Source organism: Halichoeres trimaculatus, unplaced genomic scaffold (assembly GCF_033239565.1).
Source record: "Halichoeres trimaculatus isolate MK-OKI-2021-1 unplaced genomic scaffold, fHalTri1.1 fHalTri1_scaffold_22, whole genome shotgun sequence".
Lineage (NCBI taxonomy): Eukaryota > Metazoa > Chordata > Actinopteri > Labriformes > Labridae > Halichoeres > Halichoeres trimaculatus.
The window spans coordinates 9,530,622-9,547,678 of record NW_027437200.1 but is presented as its reverse complement, the minus strand read 5'-3'; the positions used below and the strand labels follow the sequence as shown (position 1 = coordinate 9,547,678).

The 17,057-nt window shown below is 41.0% G+C and overlaps 1 protein-coding gene across 1 annotated transcript in view; it reads left to right on the top strand.

Annotated features, from left to right (window-relative positions):
- Positions 1-607: 607 nt before the first annotated feature.
- The window catches only part of pde5ab (phosphodiesterase 5A, cGMP-specific, b), a 94,345-nt gene continuing 77,895 nt past the window's right edge, over positions 608-17,057 (top strand). Inside the window, exon 1 of the mRNA XM_074661784.1 lies at positions 608-870. Within this exon, the coding sequence (XP_074517885.1) occupies positions 866-870 (5 nt within the window). The 5' untranslated portion in view covers positions 608-865. The remainder of the gene's footprint in view (positions 871-17,057) is intronic.

Genomic DNA, 17,057 nt, shown 5'->3' with positions numbered 1-17,057 from the left:
ACTGGACTGGATTGGATTGTGATGAATCGGACTGGACTGAACTATGAACCATTGGGTTGGAGTTGACTTGATAGGGTTGTGGTTGTACTGGATTGGGTTGGGTTGGATTGGTTGGACTAGTCTTTTTTTTTTTTTTTTTTTTTTTTAGATTGGATTGGATTTAACTTTAATGGAGTACATTTTATTTTGTAGATCAGTTAACTTTCTGTTTTCATCCCCATGAGGCCCTGTTGGACCACTAAGATCTAAGACCAGTGACATTAAGGTGTTGGCAGAGTTGGAAAATCCTTGTACCTCTGGGTTTTATACCTCCTTGTCCCTCTTCTTAAAGGTGCAGTGTGTAGAAGTTAGCAGCATTTAGCAGAACTGAATTAATAGAACTAGAGATCAGCAAAAGCTCTACAAGTGTTATACGTTTTTGGGAATAAATACATGATGATAAACAAAGGGAAGACACTGGGGTAAAGCAGGATGACTCAGTTTGGACAGTGTCCCTGCAGACCTGCTCAGTCTCTGGGCCTCAGGAGGAGGAGGACCGGGGGAAAGGAGGGAAGATCGCGGAGAGAAAGTGTTGTATCACTTGGGGCTGGCAAGATCCCTTGAGTGGGATACGAGGAGCAATTATTATGATCCTGCCTCTGCTTTCCCCTCTCTCTTTATAACACTGCTTTTTATTTTCTCTTCCCTGCTCCAGTTCCAAAAAAGGATACCACCAAAACCAGAGGAGAGGAGGGAGAGGGGGTAAAAACAAAGGGGGAGAAACCAGAGGAGGAAACCCCCTTATTGGACTCCATCAGTGTGTGTGGATGAGCGTTAACGCTGAGGTCGCCCTGCAGAGCCAGAAGGACTAATTTCCACCGCGGCCATGGGGTGAGTACGAAACTTGAGTGAGGATGGGGGCTGTTGAAATAGACAGACCACAACCACAGCTATCCATAATGGAGTTTCCCATGTGTGTGTGTGTGATTGTGAGTGTGTGTGTGTTTTCACTTTCCTGAGAGTGACGAAGCAAAAAGTGTCTCTTCATGTGGGAGTTTGTGTTTTTTTGAGCAGACCTGTTACTGTAATTGGCTGCATAATGGAACAATCTGAGCGCAATCCCTTCTGAGTGAGACTTTACACCGCACAGAGAGAAAATTGTTGCTGGCGTGTTTCAAAACCACAACTTAAAGAGGACTGCTGCTGAAAAAAGCTCTGACAAAGCTTCTTTTTCCCTCCATTTGTGTCTGAACTATTTATCATTGTTTAACCAGCCCCAGACCGAGCGTGTTAACTCTCACACTTGGGCAACCCCTCCTCTGGGTGTTTTTTTTTATGTGCCGCCCACAGAGGCGAACATAAACAAACTCACGCCGTCACTGTAACAGAAAAAAAAGTCGTCTTGGCTCCCACAGTCCGGCTTCTTGAGGCATCAGTCCCATCAAGGTCATGGGACTTGAAGGCGGAATCTGAACCGGTTCCAGGGACTCTTCATCACCTTTGACCTCCTGTTTCTTTAAAACCGTTGGGATATGTCGGGTCAGCTGAGGGGAGCAGAGACTTTGGCGGGCACACTGGTCAGTTTTGTGTGTATTTGTACTGTTTGTCATCCTGTCACACATGCTTGAGCTCCCTTTGCACCTTTTTGACTTGAATATTTCAAACATTTAGCATAAGTTTGTACTGAAAATATACAGATTGTATCATTATTCACAATGCTTTCCCCTACTTAGGCTGAAGTTTGGGAATTTTTGTAGCTATTTTCATAAATTTAGAAATAGTATTTAACTTTTTCTTCCACCAAGAAGATTATTTTTTAAGAATATTTCTTATACTCTGTACTTCTGTCATACTTCTGTTACTTTATATGAATGGATTTCAGAGAAATTATAATAGCTTTTTATAGGAAACAGCTCTTTCTTTTCAACACATTTAAAATTAAGAGGTTAAAAAGGGCTTTGAAACCCATTTGTTTTCAGGTGTGTTGAGACTTTACAAATATTCAGGAGAATTTAAAATGAACAACAAAAGACTAAAATAAAAAGGCAGCAGAGATGAGAGACAGGAAGGAGAGAAGAAGCAACAGGAGGAAAAGACATTACAAAATGTTACAATAAAGGTAAAATGAACAAATACATTTTCAATACAATTAGATTGTCTTTGTTCAATATCAGTTTACTTTTTGCATCTTTGCTGAGCTACTTTTCTTACTTTAAGCTCAGTTTTAGTCTAGTTTGCTTTAGCATCACAGAGAAAGGTTGGATCTTGGTCCAATTAAACATTATGTGATAAACACGAGATACAAATATACCAAAAGAAACAAAAACAAAGAGATTTAAAGCAGGGTGAATGCCTTAAAGCTAAAGATCCAACATGCCCACTTGTAGCAGATAAATCTTCATTATTTTAACAGTATTGTTCTGCAGTTTTATTTTAAAGTAAGGCTTAGATCAGCAAAACAGTTCAAGTTAGATAGTCTAAATATAATTTGATGATCGGTAAGCTTTGTGCTAAACCTTGGTGTCTTAATAGTCTTGTTAAAAACTTTTATCCACAGGACTGGACATCAGTGTGGGAGGTGTTCTGATTTTCTATCTATTGTCAACTTTGATGTTGACAACTCCAGTGTCATAAGGTTTTAAGTGTCTGCTAGGAAAAATAGTTTGGCACAACAGATAGCAGAACATAATCCAGTTTAATGACAGTCTGGCTCCCATCAGCAGCAAGCTAAAGAGTATTTCTGTCTCCTGATAAACACATATCTGCAGGAAAGAGAAGCTCAGAAGTTACGGCTCTGATCTGAAAAAGCTTGACTTGTATTTTGTTCAAATCTTGTTTTTAAAGGAACACTTGTGATCCTGTTTTACTTCACTTTGCTGTTAATGTTGACAGCACTGATCTCACAAGTCCTGCCTCTACTTGAATCTGATTGGTTGGTGGGGTAGGGGGACTTTGCCCCAGAGGCTGAAGTATTGTCACCTGAGAGTGCAGTGGGGGAAAAAACAGCTGATGTTTTTTGCACTAGTGATGCTGAGTGCTAAAAATACTGAAGTGTGAAAATTCAACCCCTTTCAAAGTGTTGTTTAGCTGATATACTGTTTGACTTTAAAAATGAGAAAAAAGTTAAAAGAAAAACACAACATGTTGGACTTCTTTTTAAGTGTTTTTACTTTTGAACCTTGACTTCTTACAGTGAAACTGAGACTCACCAGAAGCAAACTCAGAGGCTGCTCCAGAGGATGTAAAGAAATGACAGTTTACTTCACAGATACACATTTAGACAAGTTGGCGAGGGATGCTAGAGTCACACAAAGCTGTAAAATAAGTTCCAAGACGGGTTTGTGCTCCAACAGCTGTTAAAAATGTTTGTGAGAGGGAGCAGACAATGTTTGCTCTGAGATGTTTCATGGACTGGACTTTTTCTGTTTAACTTCAGTAAAGAAGTAAACACAACCTCTTTCTTTAGCCACACAAGCTTCTGTTCTTCTTGTTACATAAATTATTTAGTTTACCCTTTTTGTTAACCAGCATCCCTTGTTTCTGGCCACTTGACCTGGAGGATGAGTTTGTTCTGACTATATAAGGCCTCTGCTTCTCTTCTTCTCTGCTCTCACCCCTCGTCCTGTAATCAGGCCCGCAGATCAGAACAGCGTAAATATCTGGAGGGGCCTTTTCGCTTTGTTTTCACCACAGAGGATCGGAGATGTTTATTTGCAGAGCTCTTTTTAAATGATGTGGGGAAGTGGATGGCATGTAGCACGAAGGCCTGGTTTAGCTCAGTTCTGATGTGTGCTTGGTGGAGGAATTAGAGGGTTAGTGGGAAATGAAGCGTGGCTGTTAAATCTCTGGAAAATATTATGGATAAATCCTCATTCTTACATCAAAAGTCCAGCAGCTTAGTTTGAGTTTGGCTTTTAAAGTGACTGGAAGCTCCACAATTACCAGTTTACGGGTGACAGAGTCTCAGTCTGTGGCTTAAAGCTGCTCCAGCTAATATTTAATTTAAGTTCACTGGACCAAATGTGACATGAAATGTGACGTTTGGAATGACAAATCCACAAATGTGCCATTGATGCTCTCTGCACGGCTATAGCCAGCAGTCTGGTTCCAACTGAGCCCACTGAGTCTAGTGTCTTTTCAGTGTATCCTGGTTTTAAATACATTTCCTGGTGTTATTAAATTGGCATGTACTTCTAAAGTTAGAGTCTGGCTGGTAAACAAGATGGCTCATTTAGCTGCTTTATACACAGAGATTTTTCCCAGGAATGGTTGCACGCCAGAGGACCTGGTCTGCGTTTCCCTTTGGCTTGTGGATTGTTGTTTTGAGCCTTTAGATTTAGCACTTTTAATATTGAACTCTTATTTTCATAGACAGTAATGGATTCAGACAGAAAAGTGGAGACAAAGAAAGGCAAGATGCCTACACTACAGCTCTGAGGTTGATTCCTTAAGGCTGATTTATGCTTGACGTGTCCACTGGGTTTGCGAGGCTTTGTGCGGACGAAAGACGTCATTTTCACACCTACAGCCCCTCGTACGGTCCTTTTCACGTGGAAAACTTCTGTGCCACACACACTCAATAATTTCTAACCTGTTGGACGGAGACACGCAGACAAGATGGCAGAAGACTGGGGTCGAAGTGCAGAAATACAGAAATTTGTATAACTCTTCACACAGATCACCATGATAATGGTGGTGAATAATTCATGCTTTGAAATTGCGCCCACTCTTGGCAGAGAAGAGGAATCAGTTAAAAAAAACTTGGAGGGATATGTAAATGTGTTGTAAACAAAGGCAAACTTATTCGAACCTCATTTAGTTCTCTGGTAGATGTACATTTGTGATACACCGCCCCCTGCAGCTTAGGAATGGACACCAAGGGACGCCACGCGGGGTGTTCAAGCATAAAAGCCTCAGGCGTCACCTACAGCTTTTATTGTCAGCTAGTTGCTTCCACCTGCTGTGAGGCCACACCCCAGTTATGCTTAAAGCTCAAGGCCTGTGTCTACTTGGGAATTTTTTTTTGTTTTTGAACACTAACCACTCCCAAGACCTCAGTCTCAGGGTGTTAGCAGCAGCTCTTGACATGAAAACATGCCAAAAAAAAAAAAAAAAAAAAAATATTGGCTTGTTAGAGACCTTATCCTGTTGTTGAGAGTGTAGATCTTAGAAGTCCCGCCCCTTATTGATTCTGATTGGCTGGTGGCTGCGAAAAGACATAAGTGAGTGAGCTGTTGTTCCAGAAGTTAAAAACCTTTAAACGTAAGAAGCTAAGGATAGCAGGAGGACGTATTTGAACTAAGAATGCAGAGCACTCAAAAAATACTAACATGTTGGTTTTGTGTTTAAAATAAGTGCTGAAAACATGTTAAGACACCGTCAAGGGACACAAGCCTTTACAGACCAGGTATGGAGCTTATTTTCAGTCATCATTCTGTCCGTCTGGTGCCCCTGTAGTAGCTCAATGTTATTCAACACTTATTAAAATCCCTGTTATTTTTTCTCTCAATAGTGTTTTAGAAAACCATTATTTCAGCCTCTATACAAAACACTTCATTTTAGCGTCTGTTTCTATAATGTGATACTTCGGGGTGGAACAAGTTGGATCCTATCACAAGGTTTAGGGCAGAAATTACCCCTACAGCAGTGATTTTTGTGCAGCAGAAGCCCAGGGCGCACACACCAAACACCCCCTCCCTGCTCCTCTGCCGGTTTCCTTTGCATTCAGACGGGGCCATTTTTTACTTGACCAAAAACACAAATAAACGGACTCCCACCAAAAAAATCTGATATAGGTCTGCATTCACGCTTTATTTAGGGAATTTTCAGCTCGTTACCCTCACACAAAAACACAGCTAAATAAGGCTCTAGTTCTCATCACGACACGATGGTCAAGTAAAAATTGGTTCCATCTGAGTGCAGAGGAAACTGGCAGAGGAGCAGGGAGGGGGTGTTTGGTGCGAGCGCCCTGGGCATCTGCTGCACAAAATCACTGCCGTAGGGGTAATTTCTGCCCTAAACCTTGTGATAGGACCCAACTTGTTCCATCCCGGAGTATCACTTTAAGGCTCCCTGCTCCACACACCCCTTTCCCTCTGATTGGTTAACAGCTGGAGACTTGTTGGGGGTACAGCTGTGGGCAGGCATTGGTGTTTGAGGCCCGTCCCTCCGATGTATCATGAAGATCCTGATGTGATGAGGAGCAAGTCAATTCAGGGTACTATTTCTTGTACTATTTTTAGAACAGAGCATTTTAATCAGTTTACAGACAGATTAAGGGATTTCTACAATTTATGAGAATGCAGAGGTTTAAAAATCGGCACGAGTAGTTTGAGCAACCAGCATTGTTACTTTATATCCTTGTTTAAAGTATAGGAAAGCAGAATACACACTCTTTAAGCATGATGTTAAGTCCAAGGTGTGAGGAAACTGACTCTGTTTTGCTACCTCAAGTGGCCATTCTTGGAACTGCAAGTCAGTTAGTTTAAAATTGGCTTCATGTATTAAACCTTTGGGATTGCGGCTGGGTCACAACAGCTTAAGTAAAGCGAAAATATAGAAAGCACAACTTTTAAGTATTCTTTAGATTGGCAGAACAGAGAAAGCATTTGCACTGTTTCTGATGAAGAAACCATGATCTGCTGTTGCAGTGACGAAGGCTTTGCTACACTTCTAACCCTGATTGGATATAAACACTAGCTGTTTATACAGCCATATTTGCTCTTTCTTCAGCTGGAGAAACCCTTCTGGGTGTAACGCTGTGATTAATGGCCCTGCTCTTTTGGAGGATTTGGATAAGGCCTTCAAGTCCTGCATGAAAGTTATTGCTTTATAATGGGAACATGTAAGCAGAGGCCATGTGCTTTTCATCACTCTACAAATAACCATTACATAATGAATTGAAAAAATAGAGTGAGATCAAAGATGCGTGTACTGAAGGGGATGTTTGGAGATGAGAAAGTGAGTGCATAAATCTGTGTGTTTGGTTCCCTTTGTTGTCTTCTGTCCTCTTTGTCCTCTTCCTGTTTTCTCCTCACTTCATGTGTCTGCAGTTGTTTCTTCTGAGGTTACATGAGTCACTTATCCCTTCTCAGGGTGACACTGATGAAGCCAAGTTCCCATTGTGTTTATCAGAAAATTTCCATTTCAGGATGTGAGTTATTCAAAGCTATGCTTGGGTTAAAAATAAAACTCAAAAATTGAGATGAGATGTAGAGAGAAGTGGAGGAGGGGGCGTGATGAAGGGAGCAGATGTGGCAGTTTTATGCTTCATTTAGCTCATCAACATGTCCAGCAGACTGAACAGGAACCACTTGGAGGGTTCAGATTTTTATCCTAGTTTTCAGATCGATACTCAGGAGGACAGTGATTGAGTTTTCACACTGGTCTCACACCTCTGCAAAGCCTGAACCACACTCTGTCCTCCATATTGCTATCAGGAGCTGTGAAGTCAGCACAAGCCCTGACCGGCCGGCTAATTTGCAGAATCTAGGACACATTTCCGCCGCAGAGGTGAAGAGTCAGCCAGCCGGCGCCTCAGCGTTTATGTGAGCGGAGAAATTGACTCGATAAATCTGTGAATGGGAGAATATAAACAGAATCGGGTCCACAGCAGGGCGGTAAATTATTAGACCGCTTGTTTTAGCCTGAAGAGCTCGGCAGCTCGCTCACACCTGCTGTATATCACTGATAATAAGAGTTTTCCACTCGTGAGTTCAGAAAGAGAAACCAGGCCTGTTATAAGCCCCTCCATCTTTAAGTAAATGTTCAGGCTGCAGTGTTTATATCCAGCTGAGAGCCTGTCCCTTTAAACTGTGCACATACTTTAAGAAAGTAAAAATACTTCCAAACACCTGCTTAAGATCAGTTTTGATGGAGCTGTGTTAAATTTTAAAATGTCACAGTGCATGGACTGTGTTTTCTTAGGATATTGCATCTGGGTAAGAAAAAAAAATCCATTGCAGAAGTGCTTACAGCTTTTTTATCTGATGGCCAGCAGGGGGAGTCTCCAGTGATAATGAAAATATAGCCCACTTTTTACATGATTTTACAAATGAGCTTTAGGTCTTAATCTCTAGTTTCAAGTCTTCTTCAATAGATTATGCTGTGGTTTGTAAATAACAGTCTCATTATTAGTCTTAACCCTGTCATATCATATCACACAGTAACTGTATTGTGTCATATTGTGTTGCATTGTATCCTAACTGCATCACATTGTATCACATTGCACTGGATCAAATTAACAGCATATTTTATCACATGGTATTGTTTCATACCATAATGCACCACATTGCATCAGATCTTATCTTATTGCAACGCATTGTTTTGCATCTTATAGCATCTTGTTGCATTGCAGCGTGCTGTATCGTCTTTTGCCAGGACTAGCTAGCTAGCTAATTGGTGTGAGCTAGCTCACACCAATTAAAATGAACTAGTACACATTCAAAGCTCATTTTTGAAAACTGTAAAATAAGTTCACGGTCCAAAATTTGAACTAGATCATGTTCATTTGTCATGACAAGTTCTCCTTTTCAGTACACCTTTTATGGCATTGCAGCACACCATCAATGTTTCATGACATACAGTATCATACAGCACTGTATTGTACAGTAGGTATTGTATAGTAGGTATTATTATTCCATCCACGCTTTGAGCTTTAATTAGACCCCCTGAACATGCTCAAAAACTCGCCAAAATTGGCACACACCCCACAACTGCGAAAAATTTTGATATGATGCCAAACATTAACCCCAACATCCCATAATATTCCCTTCAGCGCCACCTAGGCACTCAAAAACACACTAAAACAGCCCCAGCGGCCAGCAGGAATGTCGAACAGAGATGAAACCAACACCAAAATGTTCTTCTCATTGATACGCACAAGAAGCTAGGTGATGTTTTTCGCGTATCTCGAACAGGAAGCAGGCAGTTTGCCTTTTAAAATAAGATTTGGCTGCATTTTTACTCTTTCCGCAAAAATTATCTCCTCCGAAACCACAAGTGGTATTGGTATACTGCTAATATATCATATCACATCCCATTTGCATCATATTTTCATGCCCCGATCGACTAGACCCTGCTCTATGAAAGTTCTTATGGAAGTTGTTATTTCGGACCCGGTGTTCAAATGGCAAGCCCTCAAAGTCAGTGAACCTCAAAGAAGCCCTCCCAGCTCCCTTCATGTAAACACATGGGAAAACAGTTTTCAGCTCTGTGCAGGCTGCTGCATTTGGGCCTCTAGACAAAAAAGTAAAAGACGTACAGGTTTAAAAATGTCATGTATGGATTGCTGACAAAATTTCCTACAAAAAGATCATATTTTTTACACAGATTTGGGTAAAATTGTAGCTTCTGTGAGGAGTTGTTTCCAAAACTTTTGCAAAGAAAATTCAACCTTCACTCTGCTGCAGTTCTATGATGATGTCACACACTGATTAGGCGTTTCGTGCAGCTGGTCATGTGACTCAGCAGAGGAAATAATACATGATATCAACTGTTATAGCACTAAGAGGGCCAGAAAGGGATGAAACCCGGATGTTGGAGGTGAAATCGGCAGAAGGGACCGGCAGGAGTCCGAGGACCCGTCTAAAGCTGCTTGCAGCTTTAATTTCTTATTGGATCATATTGTAGCGCAGTGTATTGTAACTGTATTGTTAGTATATCATATTGCTACTACATCATACCACATCCCATCACTTGTATAAACTGGAACCCTTTGTTTAGAATTGTATTGTATCTCAAAATATTCTAATTAAAATCTTTTGATTTGCATCATATTTTTATTATACCTTGATCTATATTATATTATTTATGCTTTTATTGAATCGAACATCCTGTGATATAGTGATATAAACATGAGTAACTAAACGTGTAGTCCTCGTTCCACTTTCACCAGTATAGTTTCTGCCAGCTTGCCCGTCTTCTACTGCGTACCACCCAGCTGGCTGTCAGCATCCAAAGCAGACCTCCTTAAGCCATGATCATTCTGACAGATAGTCAGCGCCCGCTGAAGCCTCAACCCATTACCTAACACCTACTCCTCACTATTCATCAGCAGGCTGCTGCGCTGCAGCTAATCCAGTTAGCCCAGCAGACGAAAAGCACAGGGGCTCAGCGAGGGAACAGAGTGCAGGGGTGTTTATTTTCCTCTAATAAAATACCGCTGAAATGTGGTGGCTGCTGTGATTTAATCTCACTGTGACCGGTGTGGAGTTTCCTCAACAACAGAGCTTATTTTAAAAGTAAGGTTACAGTTTGGATTTTAATACATATGTGAAGTCATGCTTTTATTCAGCCGTCCAATCATAGATCAGAAATTTCTTTCAAACTGTCCCTGAGCCTTTGCTATTTAAAAAAAAAAAATATGGAAGAAATGTGTTTAGTATTTGAATATGCAAGATTCAACTGACGAGGAAGACAGTAAGGGTGTGATCTACTGATTGGGGGATTTTTAAAGATGTCAAACATCATTAGCCTGACATTTAATACTGATGTAACTCATGTCCTCATTAGTAATCTGTGTCCCTGTCAAAGGTCTGTTCTTGCTCTCTGCTTTACAGACTGAAGTTCAGTCCCTCGCACAGTGACCTGACTGATTATCTGCTTGTTTCAGAGTTTATTAGAAGATAAAATTCATGACTGACAGATAGCAACAACACCTTCCCCTTGACATCAAGAGTCATGTAAGGAACCAGACGTACAAACAAAGATTGTGTCAAAGTTACAGTTTTTCACAGTTCTTAACACACGTTTCTCAAAACACTAACAGATTCCTTCACAAACTTAAACACCTCACAAACAAAAGGCCAAACCTGACACTCCCTTTTCAAGATGACTCTGCCATCAAATCTTTTAACTGTTCACAAAATGGAACGCGTGTTCTCATTTGGTACACACAGCCACATTCTCGAATGACACACACATACCAGTCAATTGACACACACAGCTTGGCATTTACTACACACTACCAAGCATTCACAGCACACTGAAGTGCAAAATATAAAACCCAATTATAGAAATGCAACACACAAAGTGAATGGCAATGACTCGTGAGAATTACCCAATTTTCTTTTTGGAAAATGTCTGTGTAGACCCACTTCTTCAAACATAAAATGTCACAAAAGTGGCAGCAAATCATTTTTTTTATTTACAGTGTTTGTGTACATTTAAAAAAAAAAGAAAGAAAGAAAAAAAGTCAAAGGTTACACTTTTGTTTAAAACACCCCTACTCCCTTGCACAGTGGGCTACAGAGAGACACTGTAGAAAAGGAACTATATTGATCAAAGGCACGATGCATGTGTGTGTCAGTGCTGAATACTGTATATGGAACTTAAAGGCACAAACTCTCGCTGGAGATCCTTTATGTATTCAGTGTTCCTGTCAAATGGCGCACGGTACACTTGCTTCATCCGCATGCTATTTCTACGTAGGATGCGGTCTAGTGTTGAAAGACTTATTGTTTTTATGTTCAGAAATATTGCGTGGTCTGCAAGGATCCTCGTTTAGATTTGCTTCAGTGTGATGGCATTGTTTTCCTTCGCCATGTTCACAATTTCTTTCTCTTGCTGTCCAGAAACAATGTGTTGTCTCCCGCCCTGATAATGTTGTCCTTCAGTCCTGCAAAGTACAGATACTGTCAGCACACTGTATTCTATTGATATTCAGTTTTACTGCACAGTAGAGAACACAAGGCATATAGATTTACTGTAGTACCTGTTCTCTACTCTGAAGGCCCTGATGATTCCAGTCACGGTGAAACAGCTGAGGTTTGGCTGGACTCTCAGGTCTCCTCCTCCTCCTTCTTCTTCTTGTCTTTTTCTCTCTCCTCCTCTTCCTCTTCCTCTTCCTCCTCTCACTCTTAACCCTCTCCTTCTCTGGTTGTCATCCATTGTTCAGTAAACAACTCACCAAACACAGCAGAGGCTCACGGGCGTTTTATGCTGCAGTTCTCCTTATTGAAAATTGCTCACCAGACCTGGGTGTTTAGAGGTTTGCAGAACTGTGTTATGGGTTGATGCTTTGAGATTTCAATTGGGGTGTGTGTGCAACAACTGACCATTGAGTTTACAGCTTTAACAACAAGGTGATGTGTGATTGACTTCAGAGTGTAAAGAAGGAAAGTCAGAGTCTTATGCAGATAAGGGAGTGTCTAGATGTGGCAAATTGGGCCGAGCAATTAGTACTTAAAGTGAGGGTTTTCCAAACTGTGCCAAATTACATACCTGTCAAGCTGTGGATTTGAAAATAAGGGGAATTTTTGCAGCGCTTGCTGTGAGCTGTCCCACCACCACAACCAAGCTCCAGTATCCCTTACATTTTAAGACAGGAGTACAAGATATCTAAAAAAACAACTTTCAATTCAACACATTACAAGTCGCAGTTACAAAACTTACAGAACGCATGACTGTGCCCCATCCTGCTCCTCTTTAGGAAAGAAGATTGGCTGTCCCATTTTTCAAGATATTTACAGGACTTCTTTGTTTTTCTCCCTCTTCCTGACATTCATCAATCTCTCTCCTCTGTTTCCCCGGGTTTGTTGTTCCCGCTGTTGTCTTAACCTCGCGACAACTGCCAACCAGGCTACAGCAGGTGGCATTTCTTGAGAGGTTAGTGAAAGGAGCCGAGGCAGAAGATTATTATTTTTTCTAATACAGGAGAATTACGGGAAAGTAGTTATATGGGAGGACGGCAGGAAAGAGGGGTAAAATATGGATGTTTCCTGGCTGAAACAGGACACTTGACAGCCATGCTTAATTATTGATTGTTGTGTGTTAACAACTGTGAAAAACTGTAGCAGAAATCACACAAAGCCTCTATAGTTTAAAATGATTCAAGTCTTAGATGTTGGATGTTCCAGGTATAAAACCCAATTTATTTGCATATCTGGAGCAGATTGCAAAAGTATTTTATAAATCAGTGAGAAAAACTGAAGATGAAAGCTTTTTAGTTAAATTTTTACCCGTGATCCAACCAAATAGTGACCTTAAGTGGTGAGAAGTGTAGCTGATCTAGAATTTCTAAAAAAAAAAAAAAAAAAAAAAACAGTTCCTTGAGCATCCACTTGGGGCTGGTTTACACGACGCCGAAAACGGTCGATTCCGCAAACATTTCGTTGCGTTTTGGCCTTCCGTTTAGACGAGACCACGTTGCGTTTTCAGTGAAAACGCAAACTTTTGAAAACGCTCCCCAGAGTGGAAAGATCTGAATCCGCTCCTCCATCCAGCTTTGTGTAAACACAGAGCGGAGCGTCTCAGGGTGAAACGCTGACGTCACTGCATGCGCACTCGCAGTTTCAGGTGAAGGCTCCGCGCTCAGCCACATTTCCAGTTGAGCCAGTAGGTGGCGGTAATGCGCGTTATGGTTGGATTGCCGACCGTCTCACACAACAAAACGGCAGAAAAAGAAAGAACAGAAGAGGAGACTTCTCCTCCTGGAGTCGTATGAACGCGGATCGTTTTCACGCCGTCCTCATGTAAACGCGGGTGGCTTTTGAAAACGCAAAGGAAGAATTGTTGCGGGAGTCTCCGTGTAAACGGGGCCTTAGATTCCATGCTGGAAGGCCAACTTTACAGCAGAATTAAACATCTTAACTGCCTAGTTTAAAAAAGAAGTTCAGGAGGATTTAGCAACCCATCATTTAACCCCCCCCCCCCAAAATATGGTATAAATTAGAATTTGTAATTACGAGTTCTAGAAAAATGAATCTTTTCTTCATAAAAAGGTTAGTTCCAAAATTGTCGTCAGTGGCCCCCTGGTGGGCTGTGAATGTACAACCAGTAGGCTTCCACAAGTCATTCACAAAAGACCTTTTACAATAATATTTTCAAATTTAATAATTTTATTCTTTTGCACCTTGAGCCGAGTTTGCATTTAGAATTTTGAGCTGTTCTATGAACTTTTCTGGATTTCACAGGAAGTCCTTCTTAGTCATGACTGTTTTTACGCAAATAGATATTTTACAAACTAATTATGCAGCAATATCTGCCTTTTTTGTTGGTTCAAAGTAGCAGCTGGCAAAAAAAAAAGAGAAAAAAAAAAGAGATAAGCCAGGTGACGTATTTGTGTTTATGTTGTTTTTGATGCTGCCACTTGTGGGTGCCAGAGTTGAGGTTTTTTTTAGTTGTTATCTTAGAAGCTTTAGAATAGAATAGAACAGAATATGTCTTTATTGTCCACCAAGGTGGAAAATTGGCTTTGGCTCACCAACACAAGAGACAGACGGCACTAAAATACAAAGAATTTCATACATAAAAACATATATGAGACACAATGTACAAGTAGAGGTAAAAACAAGTTAGAAAAATAAATAAAGCACAGTATTAAAACAGTTCAGGTCATTTTGTGGATTTGTCACTTAGTCCTATTTAAGATGGTGGTAGCGTTGGATATAAAAGATTTTTTAAAAAGACCTTTGGCCAGAGGAACTCTATAGCGCCTCCCAGACCTTAGAGGCTCAAACTGACAGGACAGGGGATGGGAGCTGCCTGCCAGGATTCTCTGGGTTTTCCTCCTCATCCTGTCAGTGTAAGTGTCAGCCAGAGGCCTCTGGGGTTGTCCCACAATTTTACCAGCCATTTATATTCATGCGCAATCAAAGATTTTGTTTAAAACAATATTTATATAAATATACATTAAAAAAAGATATTCTGTTTCTGAGCTGATGCTAGAACAATGAACTCCTACCTGCTCTGAGCTTTACTCCATGACGTGACCTCTGTAATTATTGACCAGGGAGCAGAGCTGTTTACTGATCAGACCAGCATGGACACAAGAGTGTCATGGGACCTACACAGTGTGTGTGTAGGTTAAAAACAAACACTATCTGAGCACACACACACACACACACACACACACACACACACACACACACACACACACACACACACACACACACACACACACACACACACACACACACACACACACACACACAGCTTTAATGAGTGTCTTTCCACTCAACACTGATTTTTTTTTCCCCACAGTGTTTCCACAGGATTATTTTTTCCGTGCACACACAAACACACACTCCTGCAAACACCTGGTGTAGGTAAAAGCCAGGTTCATTGTCCTCTCTTTTGTATAAGTTTTCTTTCTTAAACTTTGTTTCGGTACTTTGATATTTGTTTTTAAAGTGTCTTTGCTCTGTTTAAATTGTCACGCCCCTCCACACTGAATTTAGATTTTTTTTTTTTTTTTTGGGGGGGGGGGGGTTTAGTCCAAAGCTCTCCATGCATGACAAAAAAAAACAGGATCATTCCGCTCTGCTCGTGTTTAGGTTCATAATTTGGTGACTCAGGTTTAGACATAGTCTGGCGGTGAGGTGAAATGAATCAGCACCTCTGTTATAATTCCACACAATTTCCATTTCCTAATCTGAGGTATGACGTCTGTGTACTCTGCTCCTTGAAACCATGCTAATGTGCAGAAAAAAATACAGTTAGATGATGACTGAGCAAAAACTAGGAGAGCTGTAAGTTATTGCTTTGCTTCTTCTTCTTCTTGTTTTTGTTTTGAGACTAAAAAGGTGAAAATCAGGCTAAGAGGTTGGTTAGCTCCACTGTAAGTCAAAACTGTATTCACACATACACCAAACATTTTCAAGGGCTCTCTTTGAAAAATTTCAGGATGTGTGGATGCAAACAGCCAAACTTCTTCAACTCATTCAGAACTTTTCCGTCAAACCTCGCTGGTAAAATTTCCAACTCAAATCAGGCGTAGCAAGGAAATAGTCAGAAAAAAACCCTCAGTGAGAAAGCTGACTCAAAATTTCTGCTGTAGGTCTCTAAATATCACGTTAATTCATCTCCCACCCAACGTTCTCACTTTTCTGACAGAGAAGGCTATACTGGGAGAGACTTCTGCAAATTTTAGAAAATTGTGAGCATGGATCTCAGGTGGAGGGTTTTTCTTCTTCGTCTTCTTCTTCTTCTGGTTATCATTGGGGTCTGGCATATTGCTGCCACCAGCTGGACTGGAGCGGAACAAGGTTAGGCTCAACAGCATCAACTGTTCATATGAAGTAAATGTCTTGTTTTGCCATCAAGACATCCCTTCAACCTGCACTGTTTCTAATGTTCACAAATGCACTGGTTGCCAAAAGAACACAGGTTGATTGGAAGTCCATGAGTCTACTGCTTACTGGATTTATTCCCCCAATAAATGAGTTTATGGCCCTGACCTCTGGTTTGAGGTCTTCTTCAACACATCATGTTGTTCTTTCAGTTTATCATGGCGCCATAATAAAGGGTCGTATAACAATTAATTAGAGTAATCTTTGAGGGGGAGCTACCTGTGACACGTAGCTGCCAGAACTACCTGATGTAAGTGATGTGTAAACGCCCTCTTGTGCGTATATGATGACAATAAGCCCAACAGCAGGTCTCTAGTATTGAAGCCAGTACTGAAGTGCAGTTCCTCCAGCGTCCACTGGAGGCAGTAACAAAAATGCATGATCCAAACGAGTACAGGTTGAAGCTCCTCTATGCTAACAGACTAGCTGTTGCGTCACACATCATGGGTGCATCTTAAAGTGATAAACTGCAGTGTCCTCTCTCCTTTCTCCCCTGTCCCAAAGTGATGTCTGTGCTCGGAGGAGAGAGGTGAGAGGAGGGAGGAGACTGGTCAAAGGAGCTATGATTGAGGAAACACAAGAGCTGGCTTTGCAAATGTCCTTTTACTGACAGACACGCCCCCATATGGGATATCTCTCTCTGATTGGACGCTGCAGCAGCTCAGACTTCTCTTCACCCCATGATATCTTTCTTCTTCATGGACATCATCTTTGTTGTACAGTCTCTTTCTTACAGCCTCTGCTGGTCTGAAGGTGTAGTGCAGTCACATTTATTGCTTCTTTATGTGTCGTTTGTCTGATTTGCATAATCATCATGGGGCTTCAGGCTGCAGTGGAAACACAGACGACAGAGGGCTACTTCAACTCTTAAAGAGATGTTCATGGGACTGAAAGTTCCTGGAACTTCTGGTTGTAAAGCACTTTTTTTGTAAGTTTCATGGTAAAGAATTTGGTTCTTAGAGTCTTAGCTCCTCTCATAGCAAAAAGACATTAAAAATAGTGGATCAA